Source organism: Mytilus edulis, chromosome 7 (genome assembly GCF_963676685.1).
Source record: "Mytilus edulis chromosome 7, xbMytEdul2.2, whole genome shotgun sequence".
Classification (NCBI taxonomy): Eukaryota; Metazoa; Mollusca; class Bivalvia; order Mytilida; family Mytilidae; genus Mytilus; species Mytilus edulis.
Genome location: NC_092350.1, coordinates 89,961,629 through 89,983,528, shown reverse-complemented (window position 1 = coordinate 89,983,528; position 21,900 = coordinate 89,961,629). Strand labels below are relative to the sequence as shown.

The 21,900-nt window shown below is 32.2% G+C and overlaps 1 protein-coding gene across 1 annotated transcript in view; it reads right to left on the bottom strand.

Moving 5' to 3' along the window:
* The window catches only part of LOC139482735 (apoptosis inhibitor 5-like), a 41,100-nt gene that overhangs the window by 11,169 nt on the left and 8,031 nt on the right, over nucleotides 1-21,900 (bottom strand). Inside the window, exons 3-11 of the mRNA XM_071266805.1 lie at nucleotides 18,835-19,000; nucleotides 18,248-18,399; nucleotides 15,294-15,434; nucleotides 14,221-14,286; nucleotides 12,763-12,957; nucleotides 9,144-9,325; nucleotides 7,925-8,018; nucleotides 6,710-6,829; nucleotides 1,308-1,342 (exon numbers count right to left, since the gene is read on the bottom strand). Coding sequence (XP_071122906.1) covers nucleotides 1,308-1,342; nucleotides 6,710-6,829; nucleotides 7,925-8,018; nucleotides 9,144-9,325; nucleotides 12,763-12,957; nucleotides 14,221-14,286; nucleotides 15,294-15,434; nucleotides 18,248-18,399; nucleotides 18,835-19,000 — 1,151 coding nt within the window. The remainder of the gene's footprint in view (nucleotides 1-1,307; nucleotides 1,343-6,709; nucleotides 6,830-7,924; nucleotides 8,019-9,143; nucleotides 9,326-12,762; nucleotides 12,958-14,220; nucleotides 14,287-15,293; nucleotides 15,435-18,247; nucleotides 18,400-18,834; nucleotides 19,001-21,900) is intronic.

Sequence of the window (21,900 nt, the reverse complement as noted above, 5' to 3'; positions counted from 1 at the left end):
CGTCAGTTTAGCCAGAGACATATAGAGACATATATGTCTCTGGTTTGGCTGTGCAGGGTGTATAAATACGCAGTCAAGTCTTTAGTTGTAGAGAGAATGTAACTTTTTGAGGAGTTAGTAGTTGGTCTACTGAAAGGCAAAATTTCTGCTCCTATCCAATAATCCCTCATTTTCCAATGCATGGCATTTTTAAATTTCCAGACCTTCGTCCTGAACAACATCTATTACAGGACCTAGCTCCAAGTTGTTTTTATTGTAAATTTTTTCAACGGTCCTGAACTTGCATAAATATTTGACACTGGATGTAAAAAAATCAATCAATCAACTGGCTTCCAGTAATTTTGAGTACTCTCAAATCTGCGTGTAATGGCCACAATTATTCAAAATTCCTAAGCAGGTAGGAATTTTTATTTACAGTAGAGGATATAAAGACATACGAATTTCTTGAATTTCGTTAGGCATCGACTTTGTCTGTATATGTGTTTGTGTGGATAGGGTGATTCAAAAGATTGATGGTTGATGTCTAGCCAAAAGGATAGTTCTATTATATAGTAGTATCAGTGTTTACGTGCCTATTTTTTTTTAAATGAAGAATTGTCAATGCTGTACTATTAATTAATTTAAACGTATATATCAATCAGAATGGAATAGATATGATAATACCAAACAGGGTGTAATGCTTAATTAAAGGAATACTCTGATCTACGCTGGGCAATGCATATAATTGTAATTTTTTTTTTATGTTACGGATTGTACTGCGTTATTTAATTCACCAGTCAGATGTTATGGTACATTATTCATAACTCTTCGAACTTTTCATCATGTATATTATAATTATCATAATTAAATAATTAGTAAATTTAATTTAATATTTTTGTACATAAAATTTTGCAGTAAAACGCTGAAAACCGTTTTCCGTCGGGGGCTTTGGCCCCCTGAACCCACTACCAGAGTCCTGGACCTGCACCCCCTGCCGATTGGTGCCTACAGTTGACTGAATACCTAGCTACGCCCCTGGTCATTTTTCCCCATGAACGCCCATCCACCCAATATGAACAGAAACTCTACTTCTGATAGGTCTTAATTTTTTAGATCTGATAGGTAGTTTTTCACGATGTATTTTTTTCTGATACGTATGATAAAAAATCTCCCCATCCATCCCCACCTGTCAGAAATTAACTGGAATGGCCCATTGTTTTCTACTGGACAATAATTATACTTCACTCAACCAATGTAAATTGTTTGTCATTCTATCATTTAACATTTAGTTTTGTTATTCACACTAATCCTATGGTATAAGGACTTACCCTGTCTCAGCTGCTTTTGGCTCTGGTGCTTTTTTCTGAAATCAGAATTAAACATAAGTTTATTATCAATCAGTCTTCATAACTTATAAGTTTCATGGATGCAATACACACTTTATGTCATGTTTTTTTTTCTATTTTTACCCATCACAAGGCTGGCTGTTTGTTCTATGCTACTCAAATGTCTGCTATGTTTGAATGTTGAACACAAATGTATTGTTATTGTTAACCTTTTGATATACAATGATATAGAAACAATTTAAACAAAGTTTAATCTTCAATTTTCTGTGGTGTTTCTGTTAAATTAGGTTCACACAGTTCAATCTTTAATTTTCTGCGATGTTTCTGTTAAGCTAGGTTCATTAGGTTTAATCTTTAATTTTCTGCGATGTTTCTGTTAAATTAGGTTCACACAGTTCAATCTTTAATTTTCTGTGGTGTTTCTCTTAAATTAGGTTCACACAGTTCAATCTTTAATTTTCTGTGGTGTTTCTGTTAAATTAGGTTCACACAGTTCAATCTTTAATTTTCTGTGTTGTTTCTGTTAAATTAGGTTCACACAGTTCAATCTTTAATTTTCTGCGGTGTTTCTGTTAAATTAGGTTCACACAGTTCAATCTTTAATTTTCTGCGGTGTTTCTGTTAAATTAGGTTCACACAGGTCAATCTTTAATTTTCTGTGGTGTTTCTGTTAAATTAGATTCACGCAGTTCAATCTTTAATTTTCTGTGATGGGTTAACAAAATCTTAAATTTTCTGTGGTGTTTTCTGTTTGAACATTTTAAAGGGTTTACAGTTTAATAGTGAATTTTCTGTAACAAAAAAACAACACTTCATAAATATAACATCCTGTACAGTTTCCATGACATCATAAATATAATAACACTTAGTTTCTTTGACTGCATAAATATAACAACATTTGCTGTTTCCATGACATCATACCAAACATCACAAACAGTTTCCACGACATAAACATAACAACCCTTAAAGTTTTCATGACATAGTATACAACTGCATTAGTGACCACTAAAAGTTTCCATGGCTTCATTCACATGCACTAATTCTACAAATTTCCTAGAAAACACTTACCACTGAGTTTAGTATGACTTTATTACCATGACAACACCATTGAACCTGAACATTTCCAACACATAACTCTAAAGACAACACTGAGACATTATTAACATCAAAGCGACACTTACCACCAGCAGCTATCATGACTATATACATGTAATCATGACAACACTTACCACTAAAGGTTTCCATTACTTTATAACCATGACAACACTTACCACTAAAGGTTTCAATGACTATATAATCATGACAACACTTACCACTACCGGTTTCAATGACTATATAATCATGACAACACTTACCACTAAAGGTTTCAATGACTATATAATCATGACAACACTTACCACTAAAGGTTTCAATGACTATATAACCATGACAACACTTACCACTAAAGGTTTCAATGACTATATAACCATGACATCACTTACCACTAAAGGTTTCAATGACTATATAACCATGACAACACTTACCACTAAAGGTTTCAATGACTATATAACCATGACATCACTTACCACTAAAGGTTTCAATGACTATATAACCATGACAACACCTACCACTAAAGGTTTCAATGACTATAACCATGACAACACCTACCACTAAAGGTTTCAATGACTATATAAACATGACAACACTTACCACTAAAGGTTTCAATGACTATATAACCATGACATCACTTACCACTAAAGGTTTTAATGACTATACAACCGTGACAACACTTACCACTAAAGGTTTCAATGACTATATAATCATGACAACACTTACCACTAAAGGTTTCAATGACTATATAACCATGACAACACCTACCACTAAAGGTTTCAATGACTATATAACCATGACAACACCTACCACTAAAGGTTTCAATGACTATATAACCATGACATCACTTACCACTAAAGGTTTCAATGACTATATAAACATGACAACACTTACCACTAAAGGTTTCAATGACTATATAACCATGACATCACTTACCACTAAAGGTTTCAATGACTATATAACCATGACAACACCTACCACTAAAGGTTTCAATGACTATATAACCATGACATCACTTACCACTAAAGGTTTCAATGACTATATAATCATGACAACACTTACCACTAAAGGTTTCAATGACTATATAATCATGACAACACTAACAACTAAAGGTTTCAATGACTATATAATCATGACAACACTTACCACTAAATGTTGCCATGACTATATAATCATGACAACACTTACCACTAAAGGTTTCATTGACTATATAATCATGACAACACTTACCACTAAAGGTTTCAATGACTATATAATCATGACAACACTTACCACTAAAGGTTTCATTGACTATATAACCATGACAATACTTACCACTAAATGTTTCATTGACTATATAATCATGACAACACTTACCACTAAAGGTTTCAATGACTATATAATCATGACAACACTTACCACTAAAGGTTTCAATGACTATATAATCATGACAACACCTACCACTAAAGGTTTCAATGACTATACAACCGTGACAACACTTACCACTAAAGGTTTGAATGACTATATAATCATGACAGCACTTACCACTAAATGTTTCCATTACTTTATAACCATGACAACACTTACCACTAAAGGTTTCCATTACTTTATAACCATGACAATACTTACTACTAAAGGTTTCCATTACTTTATAACCATGACAATACTTACCACTAAATGTTTCATTGACTATATAATCATGACAACACTTACCACTAAAGGTTTCCATTACTTTATAACCATGACAACACTTACCACTAAATGTTTCAATGACTATATAATCATGACAACACTTACCACTAAAGGTTTCAATAAATATATAATCATGACAACACTTACCACTAAAGGTTTCCATTACTTTATAACCATGACAATACTTACCACTAAATGTTGCCATGACTATATAATCATGACAACACTTACCACTAAATGTTTCAATGACTATATAATCATGACAACACTTACCACTAAAGGTTTCAATAAATATATAATCATGACAACACTTACCACTAAAGGTTTCAATGACTATATAATCATGACAACACTTACCACTACCGGTTTCAATGACTATATAATCATGACAACACTTACCACTAAAGGTTTCAATGACTATATAATCATGACAACACTTACCACTAAAGGTTTCAATAAATATATAATCATGACAACACTTACCACTAAAGGTTTCCATTACTTTATAACCATGACAACACTTACCACTAAAGGTTTCCATTACTTTATAACCATGACAACACTTACCACTAAGGTTTTCATGACTATATAATCATGACAACACTTACCACTAAAGGTTTCCATTACTTTATAACCGTGACAACACTTACCACTAAAGGTTTCAATGACTATATAATCATGACAACACTTACCACTAAAGGTTTCCATTACTTTATAACCATGACAACACTTACCACTAAGGTTTTCATGACTATATAACCATGACAACACTTACCACTAAGGTTTTCATGACTATATAATCATGACAACACTTACCACTAAAGGTTTCAATGACTATATAATCATGACAACACTTACCACGAAAGGTTTCATTGACTATATAATCATGACAACACTTACCACTAAAGGTTTCAATAAATATATAATCATGACAACACTTACCACTAAAGGTTTCCATTACTTTATAACCATGACAATACTTACCACTAAATGTTTCATTGACTATATAATCATGACAACACTTACCACTAAATGTTGCCATGACTATATAATCATGACAACACCTACCACTAAAGGTTTCAATATATGACTATATAATCATGACAACACCTACCACTAAAGGTTTCAATGACTATATAACCAAGATAACACTAACAACTAAAGGTTTCAATGACTATATAATCACGACAACACTTACCACTAAATGTTGCCATGACTATATAATCATGACAACACTTACCACTAAAGGTTTCCATGACTATATAATCATGACAACACTTACCACTAAAGGTTTCAATGACTATATAATCATGACAACACTTACCACTAAAGGTTTCAATGACTATATAACCAAGATAACACTAACAACTAAAGGTTTCAATGACTATATAATCACGACAACACTTACCACTAAATGTTGCCATGACTATATAATCATGACAACACTTACCACTAAAGGTTTCCATGACTATATAATCATGACAACACTTACCACTAAAGGTTTCAATGACTATATAATCATGACAACACTTACCACTAAAGGTTTCAATGACTATATAACCATGACAACACTAACAACTAAAGGTTTCAATGACTATATAATCATGAAAACACTTACCACTAAATGTTGCCATGACTATATAATCATGACAACACTTACCACTTAATGTTGCCATGACTATATAATCATGACAACACTTACCACTACCGGTTTCAATGACTATATAATCATGACAACACTTACCACTAAAGGTTTCAATGACTATATAATCATGACAACACTTACCACTAAAGGTTTCCATTACTATATAATCATGACAACACTCACAACTAAAGGTTTCAATGACTATATAATCATGACAACACTTACCACTAAATGTTGCCATGACTATATAATCATGACAACACTTACCACTACCGGTTTCAATGACTATATAATCATGACAACACTTACCACTAAAGGTTTCAATGACTATATAACCATGACAACACTTACCACTAAAGGTTTCAATGACTATATAACCATGACAACACTTACCACTAAAGGTTTCAATGACTATATAACCATGACAACACTTACCACTAAAGGTTTCAATGACTATATAACCATGACATCACTTACCACTAAAGGTTTCAATGACTATATAACCATGACAACACTTACCACTAAAGGTTTCATTGACTATATAACCATGACAACACTTACCACTAAATGTTGCCATGACTATATAAACATGACAACACTTACCACTAAAGGTTTCATTGACTATATAACCATGACAACACTTACCACTAAAGGTTTCATTGACTATATAATCATGACAACACTTACCACTAAAGGTTTCAATGACTATATAACCATGACAACACCTACCACTAAAGGTTTCAATGACTATATAACCATGACAACACTAACAACTAAAGGTTTCAATGACTATATAATCATGACAACACTTACCACTAAATGTTGCCATGACTATATAACTATGACAACACTTACCACCAGCAGAGTTCATGACTATATAACCTGACAACACTTACCATTGAAGGTTACATGACCATATAACCATGACAACACTTACCATCAGCAGATTTCATGACTATATAACCATGACAACACTTACCACTAAAGGTTTCCATGAAGGTATAATGGGTGTTTTATAAGATGGTGGATTATGAAATAAATCTTTTATCAAAGAATTTATGTTTGATGTTATCTTTAATGCTACCACTTTGATTTTATTCTGAAAGAGAAACAAATAACAAATAACAATAAATATCTGACCAGTTTATATGCAGATTTTTATTTCAAGGTATTAGACATTCTTTTGGTAGCTGAACTGTACAGGTTTCAGAATTCCTTGTCAAGTAGTTCCTGAGAAAAATGTGACGAAAATTTTCAACTTGGCTATTATGTGTAAAATGATACAAGTGTTTGGTAACCAGGAAGTTGTCAATTGATGAATCTGAAAACGCATCACACGGTATAACTGACTTATGTAAACCCTGAAACCAAATTTCAGAATTCCCTGTCAAGTAGTTTCTGAGAAAAATGATACAAGTATAAGGTAAACAGGAAGTTGTTGATTGATAAATCTGAAAACGCATCACACGGTATAACTGACTTATATAAACCCTGAAATCAAATTTCAGAAATCCTTGTGAAATAATTCCTGAGAAAAATGCAACGAAAATATTCATGGGACGGACGGACTGACGGATGGATGGATGGAAGGACAGACAGAGGTAAAACAGTATACCCCCTTTTTTGAAAGCGTAGGTATAATTACTTTTACAAGGATATTTTTATATTGATCAAAACCTTCAATCTTCAGCATGCCCCAATGACGATATACCTTCCTTTTGGTAACTCATATATATCTGTTATCTATTACATGTCAGTCAATCAATGCTGTGTTACTTCCATCAATAACAATGCGATAGTTATAATTTCACCTGTATTTTCTCATTCAGCAAAAAATTATACACAGTGAAAATTTAACATGCACATGGAGCAGGATCTGCTTACTCTTCCGGAGCACCTGAGATCACCCCTAGTTTTTGGCGGGGTTTGTGTTGTTTATTCTTTAGTTTTCTATGTTGTGTCATGTGTACTATTGTTTGTCTGTTTGTCTTTTTTATTTTTAGCCATGGCGTTGTCAGTTTATTTTAGATTTATGGGTTTGACTGTCCCTTTGGTATCTTTCGTCCCTCTTGTATTGAAATCGCAAAAAAAAGCAGACACAAATAAAAACTGATATATGATAGTACCGTAGTTGCTAACTTGATACTGTATTTTTTTGGTACAGTGAATTAAACATCTATAGAATGTAACTAACCTCATCTGTTTTTAAAGCTTCACCTGCTTTTCCTTGTAACGCCTGCCGTAACTGTTTAATATAAATCTGTACACCTCTGGCAAAATACTGTAATCTAAAAAACATGCCAATGGGACACTTATTCATAGTTTTCATCTACACCATTGAAGACTCAATAATTCCCTATCCTTGGTAAGAACAACATTAGAACAAACTTATATTCACTCGATCAAAACTCATCAGATTGGAAGTCAGCACATAAGCAATCAAGAATTTAGAACAGTTTGCTACTCAGTTTCAAAATAATAAGCTTTTCACTAGTAAACATTATTAGGAGTTTAATGAAGGAACCAAAAAAGCAAAAAAAAAATATAAGTCAATGTGCTTTTTTTTGAGATATTTAATTTTGAAATTTTGGAGGGAAAGTGTTCTCTCTTGACTTTTCATAGCTTTATCATTGACAAGCATTGACAAGTTAAAGTTCTCAAAAACTATTAAAAAATAACAAAGATTTTATAAACCTTGACAGGTGACTTATAATTACACATATATAAGATTTATAAAAAGAAAAATGGTGGTAAATAGGCAACTATTTTTTAAGGCATTCCAATGGATAAAACCAGAGGATTTCGAAAAATCTGACAAAAATCCCAAAACATCATTAAGAAAGTTTTCAATGATCACTTAATACTTTGGATTTTTTTCGACTTTAATGATAAATCCAAAGAAAAAAGAAAGTGGGTCATTCCGGGTTAAAATATCCCAATGCAGGATATTCCATACACAGAAATTTAGTTATTTGTGTGAGGAACTCCCACTTAAAACTTGAGGGTTGTTAGGTATGTATTAGACATACAAACGGTCATTCAGCCCAAATTTCACTGAAATTGGTTCAGTATTTTAAGAGAAACACCAGACAACTACAGAAATCCAATAGCTATCAAAGGTACCAGGATTATAATTTATAGTACGCCAAACGCGCGTTTCGTCTACATAAGACTCATCAGTGACGCTCATATCAAAATATTTATAAAGCCAAACAAGTACAAAGTTGAAGAGCATTGAGGATCCAAAATTCCAAAAAGTTGTGCCAAATACATCTAAGGTAATCTATGCCTGGGATAAGAAAATCCTTAGTTTTTCGAAAAATTCAACTCCAAGTGATGACGAGAGGAATATTACACTTTCAAGACCCTGTGGCCAAGATAGATCCTTTATTTATATGAAATGTTAATTTTACCTTAACTTGAAATCTTTTAATCTGTCAGCATTTGCTTCATCTGCCAGAAAACCTGGTAACTTCCTGCCAAGCTGATGGAAAGCTAACATTAAACATTCTACGGTAGAAAACTGGAACTTAGGTTCTTCCTCACTGCTACTCAGATTATCATTCTCCTCTGCTGGGGGCACTGGCATATAACTCTATAAAGAAAAATAATCAGATTATCATTCTCCTCTGCTGGGGGCACTGGCATATAACTCTATAAAGAAAAATAATCAGATTATCATTCTCCTCTGCTGGGGGCACTGGCATATAACTCTATAAAGAAAAATAATCAGATTATCATAAAGAAAATCATAACACTCCAAATGGCAAATGATAAAATATGTATATTTCGAACGACAGAAATGTTTGTTTTTTTAAAAGCTAAAGCAATAAAATAAACAATGGAATCCACAGGCCTGAAGCTCAATTTATCAAATTATTAGTTGGATTCTGTTGGCTTGTAGAGAAGAATTTTACAAGCCATGGATGTAATACTTGTGGTTAAACATAAACTGAATTATTAACCTATTAAGCCTAGTTCAATTTTGAAAAAAAAGTACCGTAAGAAAAATGGATGCAATACAAGTTGATGTGGACTCTGCTAACATGCAAAATAAGTAAAAGAAGAAAGTAACTGAGCACATGATTATAACAGGGTTGTCTCTAAGATTTGAAGTAGTAGGTTAATTATAAAAAGTAGGAGGGGATGTATTGTGGACGGCGAAGCCGTTCGCGGCGGCGAGCTTGCTCGTCGTGCTACGGCCGGGGAATGGGGCCCGCTCAAGGGCCCCAGAAAATTTTGAAAAAATGGTGCAAAATCCTGCACTTTGGGGGTCTCCTGGACCTTCATTCACTCCTCTCAAAACATCATTTTTTACTGATGATAATGTAAATTGTTTTTTAAAATTTGTAACATGGGTCAACTTTTCTGTAAATTTGATCACATTTATTTGAATATCTAGACTTTCAACTTACAGCTATATATTTGAAGATGTTTGAGAATAGCAATATCATGGTTAAATTTTATTTATTATAGTAATACATCCACCCAAGTGTGACATGATCAAACTATCCCCCTTTTGTGTGAAAATGAATGTCCAACTTTTTCTAATTTCAACAAGGTTTGGCAGAAATTAAAATCCCTTTTTTCTGTAATCTTTATTTACTTGCATATATAAATATTCTGCAAATTGTCATACCTCTGGATATAAAGTTGAAGGACAAACTGATCAGACAAGGTCAATTAACTGGGGACACAAAATTATGGGGGCATTGATCCCCTTTAGCGTCTATCTATAGTCCTATTTATTGAGTTGTCATTTCTTTATTATAACTTATAAGTATTCATGAGGCCAGGCAGGCTTTGGACTTATTGAGAGAGAGACAGATAGGATACTTGGGCAAACAACATTTATAGAAGATGTTGTCATTTATCCTATCTTAAAAGATGTTGGACTTCAGCTTTATTTAGTATTTGTTTTGAATACCAATGTTCTGATTGAAGCACTGAAACACCCGACAGTTGACACTGTGACTGGTTGTAGACATCGATCTTCTTTTTGTGTGATACATTTGGTTGAAAACTTATGCAGCCTGTCCAACGTATGTTTAAATAATCGTTGACCATCCTCATTTCTGAATTTAAATTCTTAAAACGCCTGATAAACAAATAAATTATACTTATTAAATCCAAAGAAATCCAACCGTCGCTGCATAGTGAAAAGATCAGTCAAATTTTAGAACGGAAGTGACAAAATCATCCGAGCGCTTTAAAAACTTGCAGCGTCGTAGAAAAGCTTTCACCTGTATGGCCAAAACACTCTGATTCACTTGGATTACTCGATGTATCTCTTGTTCACAATTAAAATCACAGGACAAAAACTTGTAACGGAGAAATATTGATCTCTGTATGTTTTTTTTCAAAAAGTCAGGTCATACTTGCCGCTAGAGTAGCCGGGTCCACAAGCGGAAGTTGCCGGGGGAATCCCCGGCCCCCGGGCCCTAAAGACAACCCTGTATAATATGTAAAAATACTTTATCATTTGTTTATGGACAGGCAGGAGGATAGATGGACGGAAGGTAAAACTTAATTTGCCAAAATTGCCAAGGAATTGGCCTTGCAAAAATCAAAATCTAACAAACTAGATTTTGATAGCATTATTATTGAATTTATTCTAACACCATTTTGGTTTTTCATATATAAAATTTGTAAGGGTTCCGCGGAACCGTTTCTCGCGATCACCTAAAGTGGCTGTTAATCACACACTCAACAAAAATGATGAAAAAAATCAATAAAAATATTCCTCTTGATACTATCTTTTGATTGTCAAAAGCTTCTGTCCAAGTTTGGTAAAAATCCAGGCTAGTTTACAAATCTTGTTTTAAAAACTTTTACTGGAGACTGTATGTAATGTTAACTGGAAGAAAAACTTAAGTCTATTTATAAGTAAAATACAGAAAAATTGGAATTTAATTTTTACAAAATTTACTTCTGGATACTATCTTATGATCATAAACAAGCTTCTGTCTAAGTTTGGACAAATCCAGGATAGTTTAAGAAAGTTATAAAAAAATTAAAAACTTTAACCACAGAGTGAATGTTATGGTTCCTGACTTTGTTGCGGGGCCATTAAAATTTACTCATGGATACTATCTTATTAACATAAACAAGCTTCTGTCCAAGTTTGGTAGAAATCCAGGATAGTTCAAGAAAGTTATTAAAATTTTTAAAACTTTAACCACAGAGTGAATATTTGTGAAGGCTGCAGACGACACCAACAAAGCCGACGGAATGTAGGATCACTATGACTCGCTTTTTCATTTGAAGTCGAAGGCTCAACAAAAATGCACAAAAACTTTTTTTCCTTTATGGATTGATGTCTACTTAAGGTGGTACCCAACACTTTCACTAAAATTAATTTGGCTCGTTTAATTTTCATAAAATTTTGTCAAAGTATTTACATTGAGACTTTAATAAAAATATAAAATTAAAAATTTTTTTGAACCAACTGTTTTGTCAGAAAAAATACACTGGTTATATAGCAATTTGACAAACACCAATTTTGATCATTGAGAAGCTTAATATTCCTTTTACAACACAACGTTATTAAAACGTTTAGCTGACTTTACAGAGTTATCTCCCTGTAGTGTTAGGTACCACCTTAACACACACCATGCCTCTTCTTTTCATAGTATTGTACCTCTGTCAAATAAATAGATCACTTAAGATGGTACCTAACACTACAGGGAGACACCTCTGTAAAATCAGCAGAACGTTTTAATGACGTTGTGTTGTTAAGGGAATATTAAGCTTCTCAATGATCAAAATAAGTTTTTGTCAAACTACTATATAACCAGTGTAATTTTTCTGATTAAACGGTTGGTTCAATTTTTTTGAAATTTTTATTTATTTGTCAAAGGGTCAAAGTAAATACTTTTGTTAAAATGTTAAGAAAATTAAACTAGTCAAATTAATTTTAGTTAAGGTGTTGGGTACCACCTTAAGTTAGAAAATAAATGTTGCATCATTAATTGGAACAAAAATTAGATAAACACGAAGAAATAAAATACTTTACAATATCGTCCAACTTACAATAAGACATTTGTATAGATTATCCAATCTGTTTTCTAACTTGTCCAAGTCTCCAGCAAACTCTGAGATCTCACTAAACAGTTTTAACATCTCTAACTGTGCATCTACTCCGTCATCAGGACTGGCTAGTTTACTGATCACAGGTAAAACATTATCACATATATACCCTACAAACGCTTTAGAATGCACATTTTTCTACAAATAGAAATAAAACTGATTTTGTTATATAGACACAGAGTCTTACAAAAAAAAAATTCAGTATATTCAGTTTTGCTCATTATTGAAGGCTTGACAGTAACCCATAGTCATTTGGTCTCTGGTCGAGAGTTGTCTCTTTGGCAATCATACCTCGTCTTCTTATTTTTATATTAAAAGCCTTAGCTTGTTTGTACTTACATAAAAGGCCCTCTCCTAACATACTCTAATCTGATTTTCAGTAGTTGTCCTTTGTTGATGTTGTTCAAAAGTGTTTCTGGTTTTTCATATTTTATATAGATTTGACCATTGGTTTTCCAGTTTGAATGGTGATACACTAGTATTTTTGGGACCCTTTATAGTGTACTGTTTTGTGTGAGTCAAGGCTCTGAATCGATCAGTTGAAGACGGTACTTTGACCTATAATGGTTTACTTTTATAAATTGTGACTTGGATGGAGAGTTTTCTCATTGGCACTCATACCACATCTTCTTGTATCTACTGTGGATTCATTTATTTTCATGGGTACCAATTTTCTTGGAGGAAAACTTACAAATTCATGGATATCTAATTTCATGGTTTTGGCAAAGTCTACACTCATTCCTTTAGAAAATTTGTAATTTGTTAAGAGGGTGATAAAGGGGGACCCTGAACACGGAAACACGTGAAATAAAAATCGAAAAATTGTTGCACGGAATGTAAATTTCGGAAAAAACGTAGCACGAGAAATAAATTGTAAATATTAATGGAAAAAGTTAAGTAAGTTATTAATCAGCCATTCTTGGAAATCATATAGTCATTATATAATTGATATGATGACCATGCATTGACCTTTAAGCTTCCGCTAGTTGCAACTGATTTGAAAGAAACAATTTATTCATAATAATTCATTTGATAGCAATTTTAAATATTCTGCGGACACATATTTTAAAACAATCTCCGGACTGACTTTGAATTTAGTCCCGGTTTCATTTTTAACCAAATGCAGGACAAGCACGAGAAATTAAGAGTACCGACACGAAACACAGAAAATAAATAAAGGAGAACACGAAGCATGCACGTCAAACCAAACACGAGAAAACGAGAAATAAAACATCAAAACATGAAAACACGTGAAATAAAAAGGCCGAAAACGTTGCACAAAAATAACCCTTTACCACCCTCATTGAACATTTGAATTTGTGGTTCTCCTGAACCAACGAAATCCACGAAAATTGGTATCCAACGAATATTAATAAATCCACAATATCTAATATTACTCACTGAAAATAAAGGCGCAGCTTGTTTTATACAATGAATCAATCGATCAACACAGTCTGTGTCTTCAGCCTGTAATATAAAATATGCCAGAGTTATTCACGATCAGAGGTTGGTCAAATACACTACCAGTATTATCTGAAATATTTACAATTTCAATCGATTTTATCCAAATATACCAATTTTAATTATCTACTGAATTTAAAAAAAATCATAGTTTTTCTTTTCTAGAATTTCTTTAGACTTCAATGCTGTAAATGATTGTTAAAGGTCGGTCGTTTATAGTGGTCTTTATTTTTATTTATAAATGTATAATTTCGCTTTAATCCACCATTTTCTTCATAAAGAAATGTCTGTACAAAGTCAAGAATAAGACAGTTGTTTTGAAGTGTTTGATCTTTTGACAAATGTTTGATTTTGCCAATTGTTAAAAGATTTTCAGTTCTGAGGAATTTTCATTGGAGTTTTGTATTTTTGTTGTTTCGACTTTTTCATGGACATTGAAAATCTCATTTGTCTGTTTTCTTCAAAACACTGCTCGTTTACCAACCACAAGGGAGCAATTTTTTAATGCCTTGCACAGTTACTTAACATCTGTGCACAGGACATTTCTTTGTTCAGTGCTGGATATAAAAGATTGAACTCTAAGAAAATAAAAATATCCGCAAATCAGAAAAAATTGGATAGACATGTTTTGACCTGCCAAACTTGGGTTGCAAATTAAAAAATGTAAAACAGAATGTACTTTTAATTAAACATATTTTTTTGGAAAAGATTACTGGGAGGTCATTCAAATCTTGAAATGAAAATTAAAATCTTACAAATATCACTTACATATTGTAGCAAAAATTTATAAATGAACATGATTAAGACTTGTATATATGAATTATAAGCTAACAAATTATGAGGCTTAAATAATTGCCCTTTTTTCAATGACATGCGTTAAATTTACCTTTTTCTGACCAGCACCCTGCCCTTTCCAAATCCTGTCTAGACCACTGTGACTTGATGACAGATTTTTACATATAGGTAAAAAAAAAACATTTGTACATGTTCTTCAAATCGTTTCTTAGACTTACCTCAAAACTCTGATCCAAGTCTGCCTGTTCAGTAACAATTTCTACAAGTTGTTGTCTCCCTTGCACTGTAGACATTGAACTTTGTGATCTTAATACGTCCATAATCAAAATAAATTCTTCTTTAGTTACATCTTGTAAAACCTGAGGAAAAAATAATGAGATTTTTTTAATCTTATGTAATTAACTGTATTCTAAAAGTAATTTTATATAAACCAGTTTCCATTCAAAAAAGTTTGAAAATGTTCAGTTTGTAGATTATTGATACCTGTAAGATACCTGTAAGATCGTTGTGGGGCTCATATGGAAGGATCCTATCCTTTTTAGCCCACCCTATTTTGGTACACTTTCAAAACTGATACAATCATCAATCCTGCATGATTTGGTGCAATATTTCACACAATTAAAAAGTTATATAGAAAACTATTTGTGTCCTCATCAATTTCTTAACTGATACATGACTGACTCCCAATGACGGTCTATACTAATTTTAAAGGCTTCCACAGTTTTTGATGAAATAACTTCAACTGGTAGGTTATTCCAATCATTAATAATTCGTTGTGAGAAATGTCTTAATCGAAAAGAAGTGTTACATCTAGGTTTTGCTAATTTCCAATTATGCCCACGGGTATTTGTACTGATGACAGTAAAAAATCTTTCGTAAGATATATCTTCGAATCCTTTTAATATTTTGAAAGCTTGTATCATATCACCTCTTCGCCTTCTGTGAGTTAGGGAAGGTAGTTTAAGTACTTTTAATCTGTCTTCATAGCTTAAATGTCGTATATCAGGAATTAATTTAGTTGCTCTCATCTGCACTTTTTCTACAGCATTAATATCTTTCTTTAAATGCGGATACCATATTGTATTTCCATATTCCACGTGTGGTCGTACCAACGCAACGTATAGTCTTAAAAATGTATATTGATCTTTAAAGATAAAAGTTCGGTTAATTAGCCCAAGTATACTATTGGCTTTATTTATTTTACTTGATATATGTTGAGAAAATTTAAGATCATTTTGAAAAATAATTCCAAGATCCTTTTCTTGTTCATCTTTAATGATATCGATATTGATCATGGTATAAACATTTTCAGGATTATTTCTTCCATAATGGATTTGTTTACATTTGTTCACATTAAATTTCATGTCCCATAACTTGGACCAATCGTAGAGGGCATCTAGATCATTCTGTAAGACATCAGATTTAGAAGTAGGTGCATAAATTTTAGTATCGTCTGCGAAAATTTTTACTATAGACTCCACAACATCTGGTAAATCATTTATAAATATAATGAAAAGAACAGGTCCAAGTACACTGCCTTGGGGCACTCCACTAATTACATTTTGCCATTCAGATTTTTCCCCTTTCACCGCAACTTGTTGTCGACGTCCAGTTAAAAAGTCAGTTATCCATTCTAATATAGATCCACGAATACCGTATGAATACAGTTTCTTTAGTAATCTTTTATGTGGCACTTTATCGAAAGCTTTGGCAAAATCGAGATATAATGTGTCCCAGGATATATTATTATCCATATATAATGACCAATCTTCCATGACATCAAGTAATTGTAATATACATGATCTTCCAGAGCGAAAACCAAACTGTGAGTCTGATAACAAATTATTGGTTATTAAATGATCAATCATTTCCTTCCGTATAACCTTTTCCAAAGTTTTACAAACAATTGAAGTTAGACTGACCGGTCTGTAATTTCCCGCATCCAGTTTACTACCTTTATTCTTAAAAAGTGGGGTAACTCTAGCATCTTTCCATTCTTTTGGAATTTTTCCAGTGTCAATGGACTTTTGAAATATCAAAGTCAAAGGTTTTGAAAATGTATTTGCCATACTCTTTACTATTAACGGATGAATATTATCTGGACCCATAGACTTGCTTCCATTTAATAAAAGTAGATATTTTTCAACTGTATCTTGATTGATCACAAAGTGGTCTAAAGATGATTCAAAATTTCTCTCTTCAATATTAGGTATATTATTTGGATTTTCAGCAGTAAATACACTGGTAAAAAAGTCATTTAATACAGTCGCTTTTTCCTTGTCGGAAGTAGTTAAGTTCCCATTTGGTTTCATGAGGTTTGATACTGATGTCATGGACCTTGCTTTCTTGAGAAAACAAATGCAAATTGCACTATCAAATTAAATACAATTATCTGCCCTTGATTTTAAACATATAATTTTTCTAAAAATCGAAAGCTCACTGGAAAAAACTTATTTGTTGTTTTTTTAATTTAATTCCTAAGTTTCAAGTGTTAAATGATTCTAATGTATATTGAATAGAACTTTATAAAATATGTTGCAACCAAAGAAATATTTTTGCAATATGAGTCTACAGTAGGGATTCTCGGTAAAAGACACCCAATCTACCTTAAGGTTGGTTATCTATTATGAATGCTATTTGCCTATTTGAACAATAACCAGATAACTAGAGCCTCTTAAGCATCTTTTAAAATACTGTGGATTCATTATTATTCGTTGGATACCAATTTTCGTGGGTTTCGTGGGTACAGGTGAACCACGAATTCAAATGTTCAACGAATATCCTATTTTCAATCATTTGTCAATAGGCTTTATATAGAGAGATCTACAAAACCACGAAATCAAATATCCATGAATATGCAAGTTTTCAGCAATCCACGAAAATTGATACCCACGAAAATAAATGAATCCACAGTAGCTTCTTTTTTGTAAAAATGTATGTATAAAAAGTATACTAGTTTGGCTTTATTTCTTCTAAATTCTTTAAAAAAAAAATTGTTTCCTCATTTCAAATTTGAGTAAAATTTGTTACATTCATCTGATTTTGACAAGATTTTCAACAAACAGAAGCTCCATGTTTAAACTTTCATCCAGGTATTCAACAAAGAAAGATAATTTGTGTTTGTAATGTATTTGAGGGGGAAAACATAAAACAGGTAGTCTGATCCTGTTACCTGTTTACACTGCGATACAAGAAATTCTTCAGCTTCTTTATCTATTGTATCTTCTCCAAGAACTTTGACTTTGGTACCTAAAAACTTGATGGCTCTCTCCCTCACAAGTTCATCTTCTGATAAAATCTGTTTAAACATACCTTGTAGAGTTCCTGTAAATATATAATCAATGAAGTGTTACACCACTGTCCCAGGTTAGCGGAGGGTTGGGCAACCACAAACATGTTTAACCCTGCCATTTTCTGTATTTGCCTGCCCCAAGTCAGGAGTCAGTAATTGAGTGGTTGTTATTTGTTGCTTTATATCATATTTGTTTTCGTTCATTGTTTTGCAAAACAAATCAGGCTGTTATTATTTTCACTTAAATTGAATTACATTTGTCATGTTTGAATTTCAGTAGCTGACTATGTGGTATGAGTTTTGCTCATAGATGAAGGCCGTACAGCGACCTATAATTGTTTAATAACTTCTATGTCTTTTTGTCTGTGGTGGAGAGTTGTCACCTTGGCAATCATACCACATCTTCATATTTTCATATATATATATATATATATATATATATAGGAAATAACTTTCAGAATACAAACCTTTACAGCACACTGCCATTAGATTGATAAGTGACGACTGAATGAGACTAAGTTCTGTTGTATCATCACATCCTAGTAGTTGTGTTAAAGCCTCAGCAATCTTTGGTACATTACCAGCAGAATTCTTACACAGGGTTGGTAAATCTTTAATGGCTTGTTTACGGATCTGTAAATGTTCATATATAATGTATATCATTCATTTTATTACTCTTTTAAACTATCTCATTATTCTCAAATGCTGACATGACTGTAAACTTTTAAATATATCGTGTATTCAGAAATCACAGGCTAGGGTGCATTTATCATTTCGATTTTCAAGAATGGACAAAAATTCCAGTTTTATTATTGCTACAATGTATTTTATAAATAGAGCATGTCTATTGTCTATATTTTGGTTATCAGAAATTCAGAATACATGTTCGTATTATTGCTATACTTACCTAGTAACATTATTTGCATTTATAAAAACCTTGCAATAAGTTCTGAATTGACAGTAATGCATTCTAGTTGTTATTTCAAAACCATACACCCAGTGATATTGTTGTCTTTTTTCAAAACTACCTCTACCATTTTTTATTGGGAAAAATGCAAATTTTTCATTGAAATTGGGAAATTTGTATATTTTATTCTAAACACATCTCCGATTATTTGCTGACCTTTGCTGTCTTTTTTGCACTGTTTCTTCATGTATATTTTGGTTGTCAGACATTTTCAACCTGAAAGGTACTTTTCGGTGAGGGGAAAGAAACAAAAGCAATGATGGTACTTAATGCATTAAAAACTACATGTCATGCATGTGTTACAAACACCATGATGATGATTCTGATCAGAAAACCGGATCTCAAAAGTGCTTTCTAATATCAAAATAATAACATGAATACGATATTTACAAACATTACTACCAATGCCATCACTGTTTGGGGAAAGTGTAAAACATTTTGGGAGGAATTTTAAGCCATTTTTTTTGGTAATTGGGATTTTTTTCTAGGGGAAAAGGCAGAATTTCGGCTGTAATTTGATGCAAACAATATCACTGACACCATGTACACAGAAACATTTTGATGGTCTTTATAAGCTACATTGAACCAATGTCAAAATGAAAAAGGAACATTCAATCAATGACATCATGTTATTCTTAATTTCATACAATTTAGGTGCAGCAATGCTACATGTGCTATCGGATTAAACTATATTGATGGATTGGTGTTTAATGTTACCCCGGCGAGAAGAAATTCATGACTTCATGAACTATCATGAATGGTTCGTGAATGTTCATGAATGGTACATGAAAATTCATAAATAATTCATAAATGAAGGTTCATGAATTTAATTCATGAACTGTTCATTAAAAGTATTTTATGAATGTTCATGAAGTTTTGATGAATCACTAGCTGCTCATAAAAATTCATGAAATGTTCATTAAAAGTATTTATGAATGTTCATGAAGTTTTGATGAATCACTAGCTGCTCATAAAAATTCATGAAATGTTCATTAAAAGTATTTATGAATGGTCATGAAGTTTTGATGAATCACTAGGTGTAACATTTATAACTTACATCACACGAATTAATGAGTATCAAAGATACCGTTTCGACCTTTCAGAGTAGAACATTTTACCTAATTATTCGTGAAATATCATAAATGTATGGTGTTTTTATTTTTTTATTCCTGCAAAATAAAAAAATAAAATAAGATGAAATAGAAGTTGTAGCTGTATTTTAAGATAGATATTATATACAAAACTAAAATTTTAAAAGGAAAACGTATATTTTAATGAAAGTGAAATACATTTTCAAAACATTCTCAAACACCCATATTAAGGGGAAGTAACTCTTGTGATTTTAAATTTTAAAAAACCGGCAAACCCCGCAAATCGGCTGTTTCCGTAGTCCAACGGTCGACCGATTTTGAGAAGTTCACTGAAATACCATAACAGGGACGAATCAACTTCGGGCCGATATTATATAGGACGAGATTGACACCTTGACTTAAACGCACTTGCAAATATGACGTCATATGATTACGCTGGATAACAAAAATGGAGAATCCAAACGCAGATGTTTTCAGATAAGTATTTGATTTAACATATAATGATTATGAAATACAATTTGTTGAGGCAATATAAAACATTTAGGATTTTAATCTGAGCAAAACATCAGAAAGTTTAGGCAGACAATAAATTAATGAAGAATGATAAATTGATATATTGTTGTCACATTCATAACAGACATATCGTAATCTGACATGTAAATGGTACATGGGTATATATGATAATCTGATATGTAGAAATTAAATTGTGTGAATAATATTCATCGTAAATTAACTTGGTGAAACGTTAATAATAATTTAAGTCGCCAGTTTCATCTTCAAGGGTTAAAGAGGGGGGGGTACTAAATTTGAGTTTAACTTAAACTTCCAATGCAATTTAAGATGCATAATGCTGTTTCTATTGAATGTATTGCTTCATACAATCATTACCTCTTGAACAATTGATTCTTTGTGGATATTTTTGTACTTTTAGGGGATTAAATATGAGCTGCCAGCAATGATATGAAACAGATTTTATGCAGACTCCATTTTAATACCTTTATTCAGCAATTATTGTTGGAAATACAGAGACAGCAAGTTTTGAATTACAGAAAGGAAGAGAAGTTTATATATCACACATAATTTTTATATTAGTTAATCAGTTTGTGGATTTACCAGTGATAATTCCAGTGGAATCTACTGGAACAATTCATGAACAAGAAAGTTCATGAACATTTAAGTGTTCATGAACTTCAATGTTCATGAACAATTTATGAACAAAGTTCATGAACAATTCATGAACAAGAAAGGGTTCATGATCATTGTTGTTCATGAACATTTAAATGCTCATGAACCTTTCTTGTTCATGAATTGTTCATGAACATTAAAGTTCATGAACATTACTGTCGATTTTCAGTTCATGAATTGCTCATCAAATGTTCATGAAGATATGATGAACTGTTCATGAAATCTGTTCATGAACAGTTCATGAAATGTTCATGCATATTCATGAATTATTCATTATCATCTCACAGGGG